The following is a 16,253-nucleotide window of genomic DNA, read 5'->3' on the forward strand; positions in this document are numbered from 1 at the left end:
ATTCCCTTTCGATATAAGGATGGCGATTCCTCCAGTCATATTCCTTTTACTGACATCACGTTTGCTCAGAATAGCAAACACTCAAATATCCCACGAATACGAATAGAGTCGGGATGATTCCTGAATTTCATCCGAAAGTGAGTTATCCAGTCTCGTGTGCAGCTGAAAGGTCTCTCTTTTTCCGGAAATCCGGGTTTTTCATCTCGCAAAAGCAAACCGAGCAGGACAATGTACGTAATTAACAGATATGATACGGTGACATCATAGCCTTTAGCTGCTTCAGCCATAATCCCACACAACAACCACAGGAGTGCTAAGTAACAATAATAATGACAACTACCATAAAAATTAAGTTCCGCTATATTTCCAGGTCATTTTTCAGTAATCGTATTTAAGCATTAATTGCCAGTTGTTTAATAGATTACAAGGAATACACAAGAAATGACAGTTTACCAATGAAGTGCTTAAATATTATTTATTTGTGAAAACAGTACATGAAAATATTAATACTGTCAAAAACATCCTGATTTTTTTCTATGTCTTTGCTGTTTGCAACGTTTCTTTTTACTCTAAGGTAGCACTACGCAATTTTTAATACTCATTCTGTGAATCTGAGAATGAATTACCATCCGCACATTTTAAATACTTACGCATAACAAATAAACAGAAAAATAATATTTTCCTGATAAATTATGTGGTTAACTTATAATTGCAATGCTCAAATAATACTACTAATAATAGTATATCAAATAATATTAATTAGGTGACACCTTGCAAACATTTCTTTAACGTAGCTGTATTACATCATCAACCTGTTGAGATATGCTTATAACTCAGCGCAGTTAATAATATGGTTATTAAACATTTTCTTGGCTGGAATAATCACTTAAAAAGGGGGAAAAATACTGTTTTGCAATTTCAGAATAGCTGCCTTTTTTTGAATGGTATATTGCACTGTATTATATTTTTTACAATTTTCTTTTCACCCGCTCTCTTCCCTTCCAGATAAAAAATAACGCATGCAACCATTTTCAGCGTTGAAAAAAATAAAAATATTTCCCCCCACATTCTTTTCGTTATTTGATGTGAGATTACAATTAGAATCTGAACACTGACAGAAGCTTAAATATTTGATAGTCTAGTGAATTAACTGACAGCCACAAAATTTGATTTCGAAATATTTTCAGTCCGAGTAGTTTGAAGTTTAGATAATTAATAAACTAAATTCCTGAGGGCGCTACGCGTAGCAAACGAAGACTGCTGTATTGTCGTTACGTTTGTATCGTACGACTCAAATTCCTTTCAGAAAATATGTTTATGATAGACTTTTTATATTATAACGTGTCAAATATAAACTATCTTCGAAGCGAAAATCCACGGAATTATTTTGGAAACAGTTGTTTAAAAAAATAAAAACATTTCAAGCGTATTTATATTTCGTACGTTATATTATGCTTCAAATGCGAAGGGGAAGCGCCGTGACTTCATACCATTGTATTAACATTTTGCATTTTAATATTTATTTTGTGCTTGCATTCAACTAGTCATTTTACAACATATTAATATTTTTTCTTGCTATGTTAAATGTAAAAATAAACGGAAAATTGGCTGAAATATTTACACTTACGTTGTCCGAAGATTTAAAAATATATAAATAAATACTGAAAACTTTAGCAAATATACACTACCTTTATATTTCCCTTTCATTTGATTATTTAAAATATTTCATAAATTACTATTTAATATATATATATATTATTTCTAAATTATAGAGAATAAACTTTCTAACCTGCAAACCTTGCCCATTAACTACAGCGTGATTGTGCATTATTAACTTTGAGAAGTGGTCTAAGTGGCAAACAATGTCTTGTAACGACATTAATGTCTCTAACATGAACTATCACACGAGTTTACGTTACGTGCTTGTCAGGAACTTGAAGGCCGTGAGGCACTGAGTTTAGTGGGCGGAAGCAGACTTATAAGATACAATTAATTATATTATATACTCTAATTTCACAATTTCCAAGCGCTCTTCATCATATTGACAAAATACTCATCATCGTCGATAGAGGCGCTCACACCTGAATAGTAATTTAAAAAATCCTCCTTGGTCACCTGAAAGATACAATATTTTGGTGTTAATAAAATCATAATAGTATTTTATTAATAATTATTTCACTTTCATTCAATAAAAACGAGGATAAAGGCAGGACTGCCAATCCTAAAAACATTTTTATGAAAATAAAAATTTCCTCAAAATTTATAAAACAAACTGATAGTCTTGTATTAACTCAAAGATCAACACAAAACAAATAAATATGTCATGAAAAGATTCGCACCTCGAACTAACTGTCTTCCCAATATTTTGTGGCAAATAAAGATTCATAAATGTGAAAAAGAAAATTATTACAACAGAACACTTGCGTTAGAAGTTTCATTTATATGAAAATTTCCCAAACATCTAGGGCACTTTAGAATTCAAAAATTAAACGAAGCACAAACATTACTGAATAATCAACAATAATAATGGCTGCCACACGTGAATGAAGTAGAGGTAGCACGGTTCCAGATTCCAAATGACAATTATTGTTGACTGTTCAGTTATGTTACCTGTGCGTCGTTTAATTTTTGAATTCATACTGAAGATGTCCTTGATACTTGGGAATACTTGATGAAACTAAAACTTTTAACGTAACCTTTTCGTTGAATTAATTTTGGAAATATTCTTAAAACAGGCTATCTTCTGTACACCCCATTATGTTAAACAAAGAGATCACAATATCAAAATAAGTCTCCCAACCAGTAAAACCTTTATTTAAAAAAAAAAAAAATAAAAATACAGACGACGTAATACGATTTTTTACCTTTCTTTGACGTTTTCTCTTTGTAAAACCGGCAAAAATTAACTCCAGCTATCACCTCATTGATTAATATAATTTTCAGCAATTTTTAAAATAAAAACTAAATATTGAAACATATTTTTGGACTTCCAGTGGGCCAAAATATTAGCGGTCAACTTGCAGACCTATTTCTCTTCAATTTACAATCGCACATTCTCTCTTTCCCTTCCCACAGACGTTTCTTTTTGTAGTAGACTGCAATCGACGATATCCTCTGCATTAGCCCCGGATGTATTATAATAGTACTATTTCACTTCATCAATACCTTTAGCCACAGGCTACAATTCACATTCGAACATGAGAAAAAATTAACCCTTATTGGATCACATCACTGTATATCAATACCAAAATATACAATAAATTAAAAAAAAAAAAAACTGGCAATTACTTGCACTTATCCTCCTATCCCCTCCTACTGAGTCAATAAATCGATCATTCTGACCCAATTTATGAATACTTGCTAATAATGTTCATCAACCAAGAAATCGGACGTCTTAAAGATATCTTTATTCACAGGCAATATCCACGACGGCTAGTAGATATTCTATCCATTCCGCTCTAAATCGTATTTCCCGCTCGAAAATAACACTTTATAATCTTCGTTTTTTTTCTCTTTTTTTTTAAAGTATCTTGAAATTCATATAAATGCATAACGTCCATAAATCTGTTAAACAAAGATATATCTTTAAAGATTCTCTTTTACAAAGGCGTCTTTACCATCGTACTTGACTTTGTTGTTTCAGTAATTTAGAAGTGTTCTCCAAAGCGATTATATTCTTTCTTTTAAAAGATATTTGGGTGTGTTCTTCCTATTAACCTTTCAAAAAAATAATAATAAAATAAATAAAACTTAACTGTTAGCATCACACCGCCAGGTGTGTTGCTAACAGTTAAGATTTAAGTTAAGTTTTATCCAAAAAAAATCGTTTTCGAGCATCTCCTATACACTTAAACTCGTCTATCAGAGTGGAAAAACCTAAAGAGCATGCAGCTCTTTCGGTATTCCATGACATGAAAAGACCTTTGGGATTGCTAGTGGCTACTAGCATCTCCAAACAGATTCTGTAGAGTCTGAGGGTGACGAGGTAACGAGTATTTTAGGTCTATATGGTCGTATCTGGGCTCAGTTTCAACCTATCAACCCTTCTCTCTTTCATATAAACTCATCGATCAGCATACAAGAACGATGACTTCTAACCGCTGATTTCCTTTATTAGCTTATATTGCATGACTTTGTGCCCCTGTTAGTGTACAGTGCTTTCAAAAAATTGAAATATTTCGTATTTCATAAATTAAAGATGCCAAACAATTATATCTTAGTTTAATCCTTTATCCAAGTGTAAGCAGACAGTTTGTGCGTGAAGCATCTTCACGACTGTGATACTTGTATGTAGAGGTAATGACTTCACATTAATTGCCCATAATGCAAAGCACACACCTTTTTGTATGTGTATAATGCAATGCATTATGGGAAGGGCCACTACCCAGAGGGGTTTCGACCTTTATTGAGGTCTCATCAGTGAGAGCCAGACCTAGAAGAGATACCAAGGTTTCTTGGTATCTTTAATTTGAAAAATTAAAGATGCCAAGAAAAATCATTGAAAATCTTTGAAAAAAAAATTTCAACAACTATCTCTGGATCTAGAATATTTTAATAATAAGGTGATACACCTTTTCATTACTTGTATATGAGAAATATGTGACTTCTGCATTACTTCAACCTTGGTATCTCACCAAGGTTGAATGTCTGGGTCTGGCTCCCACTGATGAGACCTCAATGAAGATCGAAAAAGGTCTGGGTTGTGGCCCTGCCCAGAATATATTGCATTATGGGATACTAAGACAAGTGATGTGAAGTCATAAACGTCTATATATATGAGTTGCCCCAGTCCTGAAAATAGTTCAGGTGCAAACTTTGCTTACACTTGGATAAAGGATTAAACCAGGAACATAATTTCTTGACATCTTTAATTAATAGTGATACCAAGTGAAAAAAAAACTTTCAATATTTCATATTTCGGTATGTCTTAATTCATTATTGGAGGATGAGATAGGGTCTATTTCTTATCAATTGTTTAAAATGTTAAATATTTTTGTCTCATTTCTAATGAGGAGCATTTGGTTAATTAACAAATTTTTTCGATCTTTTCCTTTCCTCTCGTAGAATTCTCCAAATAGCAATGATGCTTTTTGTCATTATAAGTAAGAATTCATCAATTTTTTCTAAAAAAAAAAAAAAAAAAAGAAGATGATGATGTGTGAGTACGAATAATTATAGCGATTTTTATGGTTCAATTAACCCAGATTGCGTACGTAGACTCAAAACATAAGTACTTCCGTATAAGGCATTTTGTTTTCGTCTGTTGATAACATAGCAGAAGTGTTACATTAAACAATACTGAATGAAAGCGATTTGGAAGGAATCCACTGACCTTTCCGTCTGGTGTTCCTTCCGTATCAAAACTATCGAGAAACTCCTGAAGTACTTCGTCCTCTGTTTTATCTCCTTTCAAATAATCTGGATGTTCGGAGGCATTGTAAATTCCTCGCAGATCATCGATCGTAATGACACCCTCTCCAGTTGCGTCCAGTTTATCGAAGGCTTCTTGGATCACTTCCAAACGGGCCTCACTCAGAGGAGGCTGAAAGAAGTCGTTTCATAATTCAGTATTTCAGGAACGTAAACTAAGAATATTCTTTAAATAACTCATTAACTGAATTAGCACTTATTCGATCTAAGTGATTTAAAATTGTCTAAAAAAATAAATAAATTTCTTGAGAAGGAATAACTGAAAGAAAAAAACCCACATCGATTTTAATTAGACAACTGTTTCAACTATGAAACTCCCACAAACTGTGATAAATAAAAAATAAAATAAGAGAATATTTTTTAAAAAGTAACCCCCCCCCCCTTCCGTCTAAGACCAGCTACTCAGCATGAGTGCAGGGTCCAAAGTCGTTACATCTTTTATTTTATTTACATCGGAAAAAAGATAATATTTGTGGCAAAATTCAAATCAAACTAAGAATATCTGAGTTTGATTTGAAAGCAGAATTTCATGAAAAGCGAGAAGTATTCTATGAGGGAGGATGTAAAGGAGTAGTTAGACGAACCAAAACTGAAGAGTGAGAAGGTTCAGATTATAAGTTTCTAGCCGCGCTATGATAGAGGCGAATTGAGGAGGAGGGCGCTGGTAGCAAACGAATCAATACGTAGGTTATGCAGAAGGAGTGATGTAGAATTTCTGGGTCTGTGGTCTGCGTTTGACAGAAAGCAAGATTTGTATAATGTTGATGGACTGCATCTAAATGGTTTTGCTGTTAACTGTCTGGAGAGGTTTGTTCACCGAGCATGCTGAGGTGCAAATTCAGGAAAACTTAAGCAATTAGGGTGGAAGCAGGTTAGTTTGTGTGAAGGCACCCATGAGGCAAGTGCGTGTGAGAATAACGAAGTGGGAATCTAGTCTCTCAAGCAAAAATATTGAATAGGGTAGTTAATTGTAAGAGTGGGGGTGGGGGAGAGGTTCTAAAGGCATTGCTGCAATTTCAGCACTTGGCTACAGTGAGCAGAACAAGTGGTCATCCCTGCAAGTTGAATAAAGATGTAGTTAGTAGGGGAGGATTAGATATTTTGCTTGGAGAGTTGTGAATGATCGGAATGGGTTGCCAGTCAGTTGTGAATGAACTGTCAGTTAATGTATTCAAGGATAATTTGGATAGTGTGCATAGTTTCGGTCTTTCGCAATGAGTCTTTGTACTCCATGGAGCCACCCTTACAACAATAACAGAATGGAACGACAATCTGCAATTTCTAGGGTAGAAATTCCTGTACACACCACACACACACACACACACACACACACACACACACACACACACACACACACACACACACACACACACACACACACACACACACACACACGAGTGAGTATAATCTTTGGCATGATTTAAATGAGATCCCCTACTGATTAGCAAACTCACGAAGAGCGATGCATTTATTTACACTAAAAAGTTCCTCGATCCTTCCAGCATGGTCGTTTGCTGAACTAGTCTACCGAGTGGATGGCGTACTTGATCTGCAAACATAAATAATTCCCTTCTATAAAAGAAGGGGATTATCAATGTACACTTTCGGTACTAAATCTTTTTTTCGTAGAAATCATCTCCCCATGCCTTCAAAAGTCTCAATATAAAATTTGGTCTCATTCCGTTTATTGGGTTTAGCTACAGATGCCTCCAAAGAGGGAAAGTTATTTTATGGCCACCCTGTATAATGTTTAGCGCATTCTTTTATTACGTATTTTGGATATAGGCGTTAAGTTTGCATTAACTTAGACATTATGTACAAATTTGGAAGGTATAGCTAGAGTTAACATGTACTATTATAATATTTGTCAGTAAATCCTGTTAAAACAGAATTTTGGTGTTTTTACTACCTACGAATACGACTAAAACAACATCCACTGTTGCTTTATAGCCAAGCAGCAAAACAACGTTTGCTTCTGTAACTTAGAAAGGTTTCGAAAGTAAGGGCATTTCTGTCCAATCTTTGAAGAGAACCAGCTATTCGTAAAAGCTATAAAACCAATGAAATTTTTAATAAAATGACATTCAGGCTCATTGGCCCAGTTCGGTCACTTCGATCACTTTCGAAACTTTTGAAGTTTCAAAGACAACATATTTTACCATTCCGCTATGAAATAACAGTGGATATTTAATTATCCTTTCTTGTAATTGTAAGTATTTAGGCTTTTTTCCACCTTCTGTAGTCCGATTTTATAATTTTCTGAAACTGGCAGAAAACAGATTTTGTTAGCATCCACACATCAAATAAATTACTTTTAAACTCACTCTGAGAGCCTGCAGAAATTCTTCGAAGTTGATGGTGCAGCTTCCATCTTTATCCAAATCTTGAAACAGCTGGTCAATTTCGTCGTCGTCAAATTCAACTCCATATTCCTGAAGACCTTCTTTGAACTCGTCCTTGCCAATCTTTCTGTCTCGGTTATCATCAATGCTTCGGAAAATTCTGTAATTTGTAAAAATATATAAAAACTAGAATATATATATATATATATATATATATATATATACTTTTTAATTAAACATTAAGGTACAGGGTGCTAAGAATCCCTGAGTAACCAGTACTGCCATTGGAAACTAGACCTTGGAACTTTAAACTGTAGGACTCTGAGCAGTGAAGCACGGCTTAATTGAACTGAAGATCAAAAGCGCGAAAATGAGACATTCTCGGACTGTGTGAAGTTAGAGGTAATAGTGAAGAAATACTTCAATTAAAAAACGAAGACACTGTATTATAGAAGCCAAGATAAGGAAAGAATCAGTGAAGTTGGATTCATGATTAACAAAAAATTGAAGAACAACATAAGAGAATTTGACGGTATATCTGATCGAATAGCAAGTATTGTTGTTCATATCTCAAAAAGATACTCTTAAGATCATCCAAGTCTATGCACCAACAATAAGTCATACAGACGAAGAAATTGAAGACTTCCATCATGATGTATCCCAACTTTATAGTAAAGGAAAACATCATTTTAGAATTGTAATGGGAGACTTTAATGCTAGAACTGGTATATAACAATCAGATGAAAGCTCAATGGGAAGATTTGGATATGGCATGAGAGATGATAGAGGAGCAAGGTTAATATAATTTGCATAAAAAGAAAAGCTCTACATCATGAAATTTTTTTCAAGAAAAAAACACATAGGAAGTGGACATGGAAAAACTAGTGAAATTGACTTTATCCTCTGTAATAAGACAAACATCTTTCAAGACTGCTCTGCTATAGACAACTTCACACATTGGAAGTGACCATCATATGGTATGCAGTAAGATTCAAATACACTTCCAAAAAGAAAGAAGAAAATGTTTCGAAAATCAAAGCAAAACATAGATGTACACAAAATTTAAACATCTTATTAAAGATGACAATGCTGATCTATCAGAAAGTAATGCCATTATTACCCAAAACCTTTTACAATGCTCACTTGAAATAGCTGGTACCACAGGAACAGAAACAAGACAAAATTTCTGAAGAAACAAAACAGCTTATGAAGAAACGAAGAGAAATATCAAATGACCTACATAATAAAATTGAATAAATTGAATTGTGCAAAACAATCAGAAAACGTATCACGGAAGAAATAAGAAAATTCAATGGTAAATTCATAAAACAAACAATTGAAAACAACTGTAGTCTAAAAACAGCCAAACAGGAATATGAACCGCAATAAACAAATGGTTGCAGTCAAATTACAAGATGGGACCATAACCAGAGATACATATGCTATAGAAAAAAGAATTGAAGAATTTTACTCATTATTATATCAGGATGATGAATTAAATTTGGAAGATAACTACTAAATAGCTGAAGTGCCACAGATTCTACCAGAAGAAGTTATGTGGCACATCCAAAGCTTGCAAAATGGAAAAGCTGCAGGTGAGGATGGAGTTATAGCTGAACTTTTAAAATCAGATGGGGGAAAATTATTATTATTATTATTATTTCGGGCAACTCCAAGGAGTCGACAGACTCATCGAGGGAGGCCCTAAAATCATGTCAAGAACAACTATTCGTCTTTCACACAGTATCTATCATACCTCGCCTTAAACTCATTCACGGTTATAGCACCCACAACAGACTCTGGCAGCTTATTCCACTCATTTACCACTCTCCAAGTAAAGAACCTAGCTCTAACACCCCTGTTAACCACATTTTTGCCCAGCTTCCATGTGTGGCCCCTAGTCCTCCCACCACCACCAGTCCTATTCTCAAAAATATCTTCTGAATTAATCTTATAGAAACCCTTCAGTAATTTGAATGTCTCAATCATATCACCCCTTTTCCGCCTATCAACCAATTTTTGCAACTCACAAATCTTCAACCTGTTCTCATAAGGTTCATTCCATAGACCTACAAAATGATCTACAAAATCTTAGCAAAATTATTTATTTTATGTCTGAAGAAAAATGATGTACCCAGAACATGGAAGAAAGCTCTCCTAATTTTGATACATAAAAAAAAAAAGGTGAAGTAGAAGACTTGACGAACTACCGACCCACCAGTCTACTATCGGTGGTTTACAAAGTGTTTCTAAAAGTCTTAGTTCATAGGTCTTATACGACTTTAGACATAGCACAACCAAACGAACAGGCAAGCTTTGGAAGTGGCTTTAGTACAATGTATCATATTCAAGTTGTATAGCAGATTATTGAATGGTGTAATGAATATCAATTACCACTACATCTATTGACTATGAGAAAGCCTTTGATTCACTTAAAAATTGTGCAATACTTAAAACATTACGAAACCAACAAGTGGAGGAACCATACATCAGAACCATCAAATCATCACACACCAATGCCACAGCAGCAAACACAATATCTCCAAAATTATTCACAGCGTGCCGAGAAGAAATATTCAAACTTCTTGATTGGGAAGGGAAAGGTCTGAAGATAAATGGAAGATATTTAAGCCATTTACGCTTTGCAGATGACATCTTTACTTAAACTGCGCACGAATTACAGACTCGTATCCATGAACTCCAAATTGCTAGCAAAACAGCTGGTCTAAAGATAAACCTAAAGAAGACCCAAGTTATGTTCAATAGCTATGTCCAACCAGAAATAATAAAAATCAATAACGATGAAATTAAGCCAGTAGATCATTACATATACTTAAGACAACAGATATCAATGGATCAAAATATCATGGACGAAATTAAAAGACGCATGATACTTGGGTGGAAAGCATTTGGAAAATTACATTCAATGTTCAAACGCCAATTACCATTATGTCTGAAGATAAAAGTGTTTAACCAATGTATTCTTCCTATATTGACGTATGGCTGTGAAACATGGACACCAAATGCAAAGGAAATTCAATTGAATATTAAGAACAACACAATTTAGTATGGAAAGAAGTACGCTTGGTATCACGAGACTAGACCACAAAAGGAATACGTGGATAGGAAATCAAACCAAAGTCTCTGGCATCATAGAAAGAGTAAAACATCCGCCTACTCCTTTGAATATAAAAGGCGTTAGAGGAATTTTTATTTTCATAATAATAAATAAATAAATGCAATAAAAATAAAATATTAAAGTTAACAAAAACATATTTATCTCATTAATTAGCTTTGCTAATTTTTATTTTGGTTTAGGTGATCCTGTATCAGCATTTTCTGAAAGATCCATTACCATCATAACCTTTCACATATAAATCGATCTGTAAAACTAACAAATTTAACACTGGCAAAAAATAAATAACGAGCTAGCTTATTCTACATAAACCGATATATGAGCAGTACGTTTAAATATAGATAGATGTAAAGCAGCATCCAAAACAAAGCCAAATAATTAACAATAACTGTAGAATAAAATGATGTACGTGCGTGCATGCATATATAATATCACCGTATTCTACAGTTTACAATATGAGATATTGTAAACGTAATATATGCTATAATAAATTTAGTTTAATCCTTAAATATAAAGAGCCAATAGGCTTCATTTCGGCGATATAAACATTATTTAAATTAAGGGGATATTAAATCCCACATTGTTTTAAAACCAAATAAAAAACTCAAAGATTGGAATCAGAGTTTCATGCCGAATATAGTATAGTAAACTATAAAAGTATCGGCGACTACTAGCGTGAGCTAATACACGTAGTCCAAGTACGTTTATATGTACAAACTAGGACAACTCGTAGCAAAGGTGGCAAAATTCTTTTATTTCGCCGATACTTTTATAGTTTACTATACTATATTCGGCATGAAACTCTCCGATTCCAATCTTTAAGTTTCTTATTCGGTTTTAAAACAATGTGGGATTTAATATCCCCTTAATTTAAATTAGTTTAATCCTTTATCCAAGTGTGAGCAAACAAAGTTTGCGCCTGAAAGTATCTTCAGGACAGGGGTAAGGTAGTACAACACCGGGAAACTCGTAGCAAAGGTGGACCAAGCTAACATCACTCCTATCTAAGTATCTCCCATAATGCAAAACACATCTCCTTGCAGATATGTATAATGTTATGCATTAAGGGATTGGCCACTACACAGACTAGTTTCGACCTTTATCGAGGTCTCTTCAGTGGGAGCTAGGCCCATGGTAAAGATGGCAAGGTCATCTTTACCTATAGGAGTTGCCAAAAGGTGTGCCACCTTTTTATTAAATTACTCTGGATTTAGAGAAAGATGTAGATTAAATTAAATTTATTATAGGCTAATCAAGTGAAAAATAAACTTTCAACATCTTTCTCAAAATCCAGAGTAATTTAATAAAAAGGTGGCACACCGTTTGGGAACTCCTATAGGTAAAGATGACCCTCGCCATTGCTTCTGCCTGGTATCTCCACTTCTGGGGCTGGCTCCCACTGAAGAGACCTCAATAAAGGTCGAAACTAGTCTGGGTAGTGGCCCTTCCCTTAATGCATAACATTAGACATATCTGCAAGGAGATGTGTTTTGCATTATGGGAGATACTGAGACAAGGAGTGATGAGAGCTTGGTACACCTTTGCTCGGAGTTGCCTGGTGTTGCACTACCTTACTCCAGTCCTGAAGATATTTTCAGGCGCAAACTTTGTTTGCTCACACTTGGATAAAGGATTAAACTAAATTTATTTTAGTCTAACCAAGTGAAAAATAAACTTTCAACATCTTTCTCTAAATCCAGAGTAATATATGCTGTTTTGTTTCCATTTATATGCAGTCTTTATACTTCATATACCGATATTCTAATTAGCAGTGCGCGCTTTCTCTCTCGTAATCTTTCTCACTTACTCTACTGCTTATTATGTTTATCCACCTTCCATATTTATTAGATGTATGCCAATGAACACTGGAAAATTTATTTGTTAGACTGTGGCATCCAATATATTAATATTCGGCATAAGACTCAATAAAACGTCAGGTAGATCTCTCTCTCTCTCTCTCACTAGCGTAAATCCCGTCAACAAGGTATATAAACAGTCGTGGTTCTTAAGTAATTAAAATGCGCGTTTAATGCCTTAGTTGTTTCCTGCTCACAAGTCCATTTATTTAAGAACAGTGCATTGCAAGATAAAGGATCAGGCAGCACTCTTTTAACAAATAATTAAAACACATTTATTTACATTAATATGAAATATACAGTACATGAATCAAACGACAGGGAGATTGCTTTCTCTACCCATCTAAAAATTTTTTTAGCATAAAATTAGAACTCTTTTACTTCAACACTAAATAATCTCTTTAACTCAAACACTTATTAACTCTCTGCTTATAAATTCAACTTATTAAACTTCTGGTTTACTCGCAAAGAGGCTAGTTAACTCTCTGTTAAGTTATTTTTACAAATTTTGATATCATTTTCTAACATGGCAATTGACTCTCTTATGGACACGTCTTATTACTTTTAAGTTAATTCTTAACAGTCCATATATAACATATCTCCTAGATTATAAGAGAAAATATACAGAGGCTCTGTATCACACATTCAGTCAAGAGTGTTTTACTAAAGTCTTTAGGGCTTTTCTTTCATCTCGAGTTTTAGGCTTCCTTCAGGAGTATCTTGCTACAGAGGTATCATATCGGGATATTAGCAGACTTTTGGACTGCAATCTGCGGTACTCGAATAGCACATACATGAGGTTTCAGCATGCGAGCAAATTCTCCTCTGGATCCTTACTTCAGGAACTTCTTCTAATTGCCAATAACTGCAACTGCCGACCGCCGAGGACCGATCTGGCTCCCTTTGGTAACAGTGCTTCGCCTTTTGCTCTATCGGCACCTGGATCTCAGCTCTCCTCTTTAGTAACTGGGATCTTGCCTCTCCTCTGGTTCAGATTCCGCTAATAGTCTGCAGCTCGCTTCCACCCTGGTTCCGACTGCCTCTAGTTCCAACTTCTGATGACTTTCTCTTGACGACTGGAAGCTCCCTCATGCTCGGCTCAGTCTCCTTTTATTCTCTGATCTCGGGGCCTTGCACTAAGGGTAGTAAACCCCGAAGAATTCGGCATTTCTCTTTCATCTTCCTTTAAGTTTGACCTGCTCTTTGTTCTCCTACATGCATTCTTTTGATCGTAAGTTGCCGGGCGCGGAACTTGTCTAAAACTAGCTGACCTGATACTTCCCTTGTCCTTTCGGGCCACGGAAACTTCTCTAAACCTAGCGGCACTCTTGGATAATAACTTTAAAGGTGTTAGCGCAGAGCTTGTAAGCACTTCTCTCATACACAAAACTAGTAAACAACTTTCCTACGCTCTTACACATAATTATATACAAAGTTCTGATGGCAAAGCATTGCCTTTGTTTTCGACGTTAAAACAGTAAATACATTCACTTCCCACAGAATTAACTACATTTATTAACTGTCTGCTTATAAGAGATATACATACATCAAAGCAAAATATACATAGAAACAAACAAGGTTATTTACAGTTCCCATGGGACTTGACCTATGTAAAAAATCGATGTAAAGCGCTTTGGTATTTTTAAGCTACATCGAGATTTTACAATATATCGTTTTCGATGTCTGATATACTCCTCATGATGAACTGTGTAAACTGGGGTATATGATGTTAACCTTGTTTCTTTTACAATTCGTCGCATTAGAGCGATCAATCGTTAACAGTAGCCTACTTGCGTTGACGGAATACAAAATGACTTCACTGGTTCCATTTTGTGAAGTCATTTTGTGTTCTTGTTAATTGCGTTTTCTAATTAATTATTATACTTAATTCTTTGTAGAGTGACTGTTTAAATAACGTACGCAAAAAAAAATAACAACAAAGAGAAACCTTCAAGAGCAGCTTTTGTTAAATATATCCGTGTTCCTCGCTTCCTCCTCCGTCCTCGTCACTTCCATTGGATATTACTTTCAGCGGTGTTACTTTCTCTCGTACCAGATGCGATGTCATTTGATACTGCAACGTTTTTCCCTTCGCTTGGAAGGACCTCTGTTCGATTTCAGTCCAGGATGCAAATAAGGGTCTTTATGATGGCTTTTCAACTACTAATATGAGTGAGTGAGTGAGTGAATAGCCAGTTTCAGATGGAGGTGAGTAATCTCTGTTCTGAGCAGTCATCTCACAGGTGAACTAGCGATATGAAATATGGCTAGTTCGTAGCGGTTAGAATTGAAACAAAAACTGAACACTCCTCCAAGCTTCCTAACCATAGCAATATTATTACCATTCCGTATAGGCCAAGTACGTCAAAACAAAATAAAACTTTAACAAACACTATCATAATGCAGCTTCTCAGCCTCATTTACAGGATCAGTCCTTTCCCATCTTAATTTCGAGGTGAGTAATCTCTGAACCACCCCGGAAATTGTGTAAGAGTGTGGTTAACAAGGATATTAGAACTAGATTTTTAGCTTACAGGATAGTTAATGCGTGGAATGCTTTGCAAGAGGTGGTTGTGAGCGATTCGTCTGTGAATGGGTTTGAGTACAGGTATCATAAAAATTGTGTGAACGGTGGCTAGCGTGTCGATATTGGGTCTCTCGCGATGAGTCTTCTGACTCATGGAGATACCCGTACAATAATGTCTAACTACTGGGTGTTGCCTATGTGCACACTACAATCTTCTTATTATTATTACGTGACATTTCCGCGGGGTCGGATGACTCGTCGGAAGACCATGCTACAGTACACATTATATTATCAACTGACTCCGCTATACAATCCAATCTACACGCACGCACACACATCTAAAAATTATTTTTGTCTGTAAATTACGTGTGTTCTCTGGCTAGTTTGTCTGTTTTACGGGAGGCAAAACCCGAGTTTCCGTTAGATAAAAAAGTCCTTTTACCTTCGTATGAGGCCAACCAACTCTCCTTCAGCAAATATCACTTACATCGTGATCAAACCGAGGTCTTTCCAACCCAAAAGACGCATGTTCCATTGTTCTTTCAATTGCTCTACAGATCCGCTAATTGTATTCCTGAAAATATATATCTCTGTGAGAAAAACTGCATTCATAAACTAATTTATTTTAATAACTCAACACTGCGCTGTGCATTATTTCCATTAAATCTGCATAACGGACATTATTATATAGATCAAAAAGGTACTTGCACAATAGGTTTGCAGTAGATATGATGATTTTTTGCAAGTATTCAGAAAAGTGTTTCGAAACCACTGTAATGTTTTGTAAGTAAATAACAGTTTTAAATGAGTCAAAGGCATTTTTGTTGTAAAATTAGTCGGTGAGACAATCAACGACGAAGAATGGATTCATCCTACGAAATTTGATACTGTTTATTCACAATTAAATAGGAAAAAAACATCGCCATATCGAAGTCATCTTGTGAAAAGCTTGGTATGTTCGG

General features: G+C 35.0%; 1 protein-coding gene across 1 annotated transcript in view; it reads right to left on the reverse strand.

The window, feature by feature from the left end:
- Positions 1-462: 462 nt before the first annotated feature.
- Positions 463-16,253, reverse strand: part of LOC150106312 (SNF2 related chromatin remodeling annealing helicase 1-like) — an 82,690-nt gene continuing 66,899 nt past the window's right edge. The window contains exons 4-6 of the mRNA XM_090392349.1: positions 7,755-7,932; positions 5,333-5,542; positions 463-2,115 (exon numbers count right to left, since the gene is read on the reverse strand). Of these exons, the coding sequence (XP_090248475.1) occupies positions 2,014-2,115; positions 5,333-5,542; positions 7,755-7,932 (490 nt within the window). The 3' untranslated portion in view covers positions 463-2,013. The remainder of the gene's footprint in view (positions 2,116-5,332; positions 5,543-7,754; positions 7,933-16,253) is intronic.

The sequence above is a fragment of the Typopeltis vanoorti genome, chromosome 5 (assembly GCF_054136105.1).
Source record: "Typopeltis vanoorti isolate ZY-2024b chromosome 5, IOZ_Tvanoo_1.0, whole genome shotgun sequence".
Lineage (NCBI taxonomy): Eukaryota > Metazoa > Arthropoda > Arachnida > Uropygi > Thelyphonidae > Typopeltis > Typopeltis vanoorti.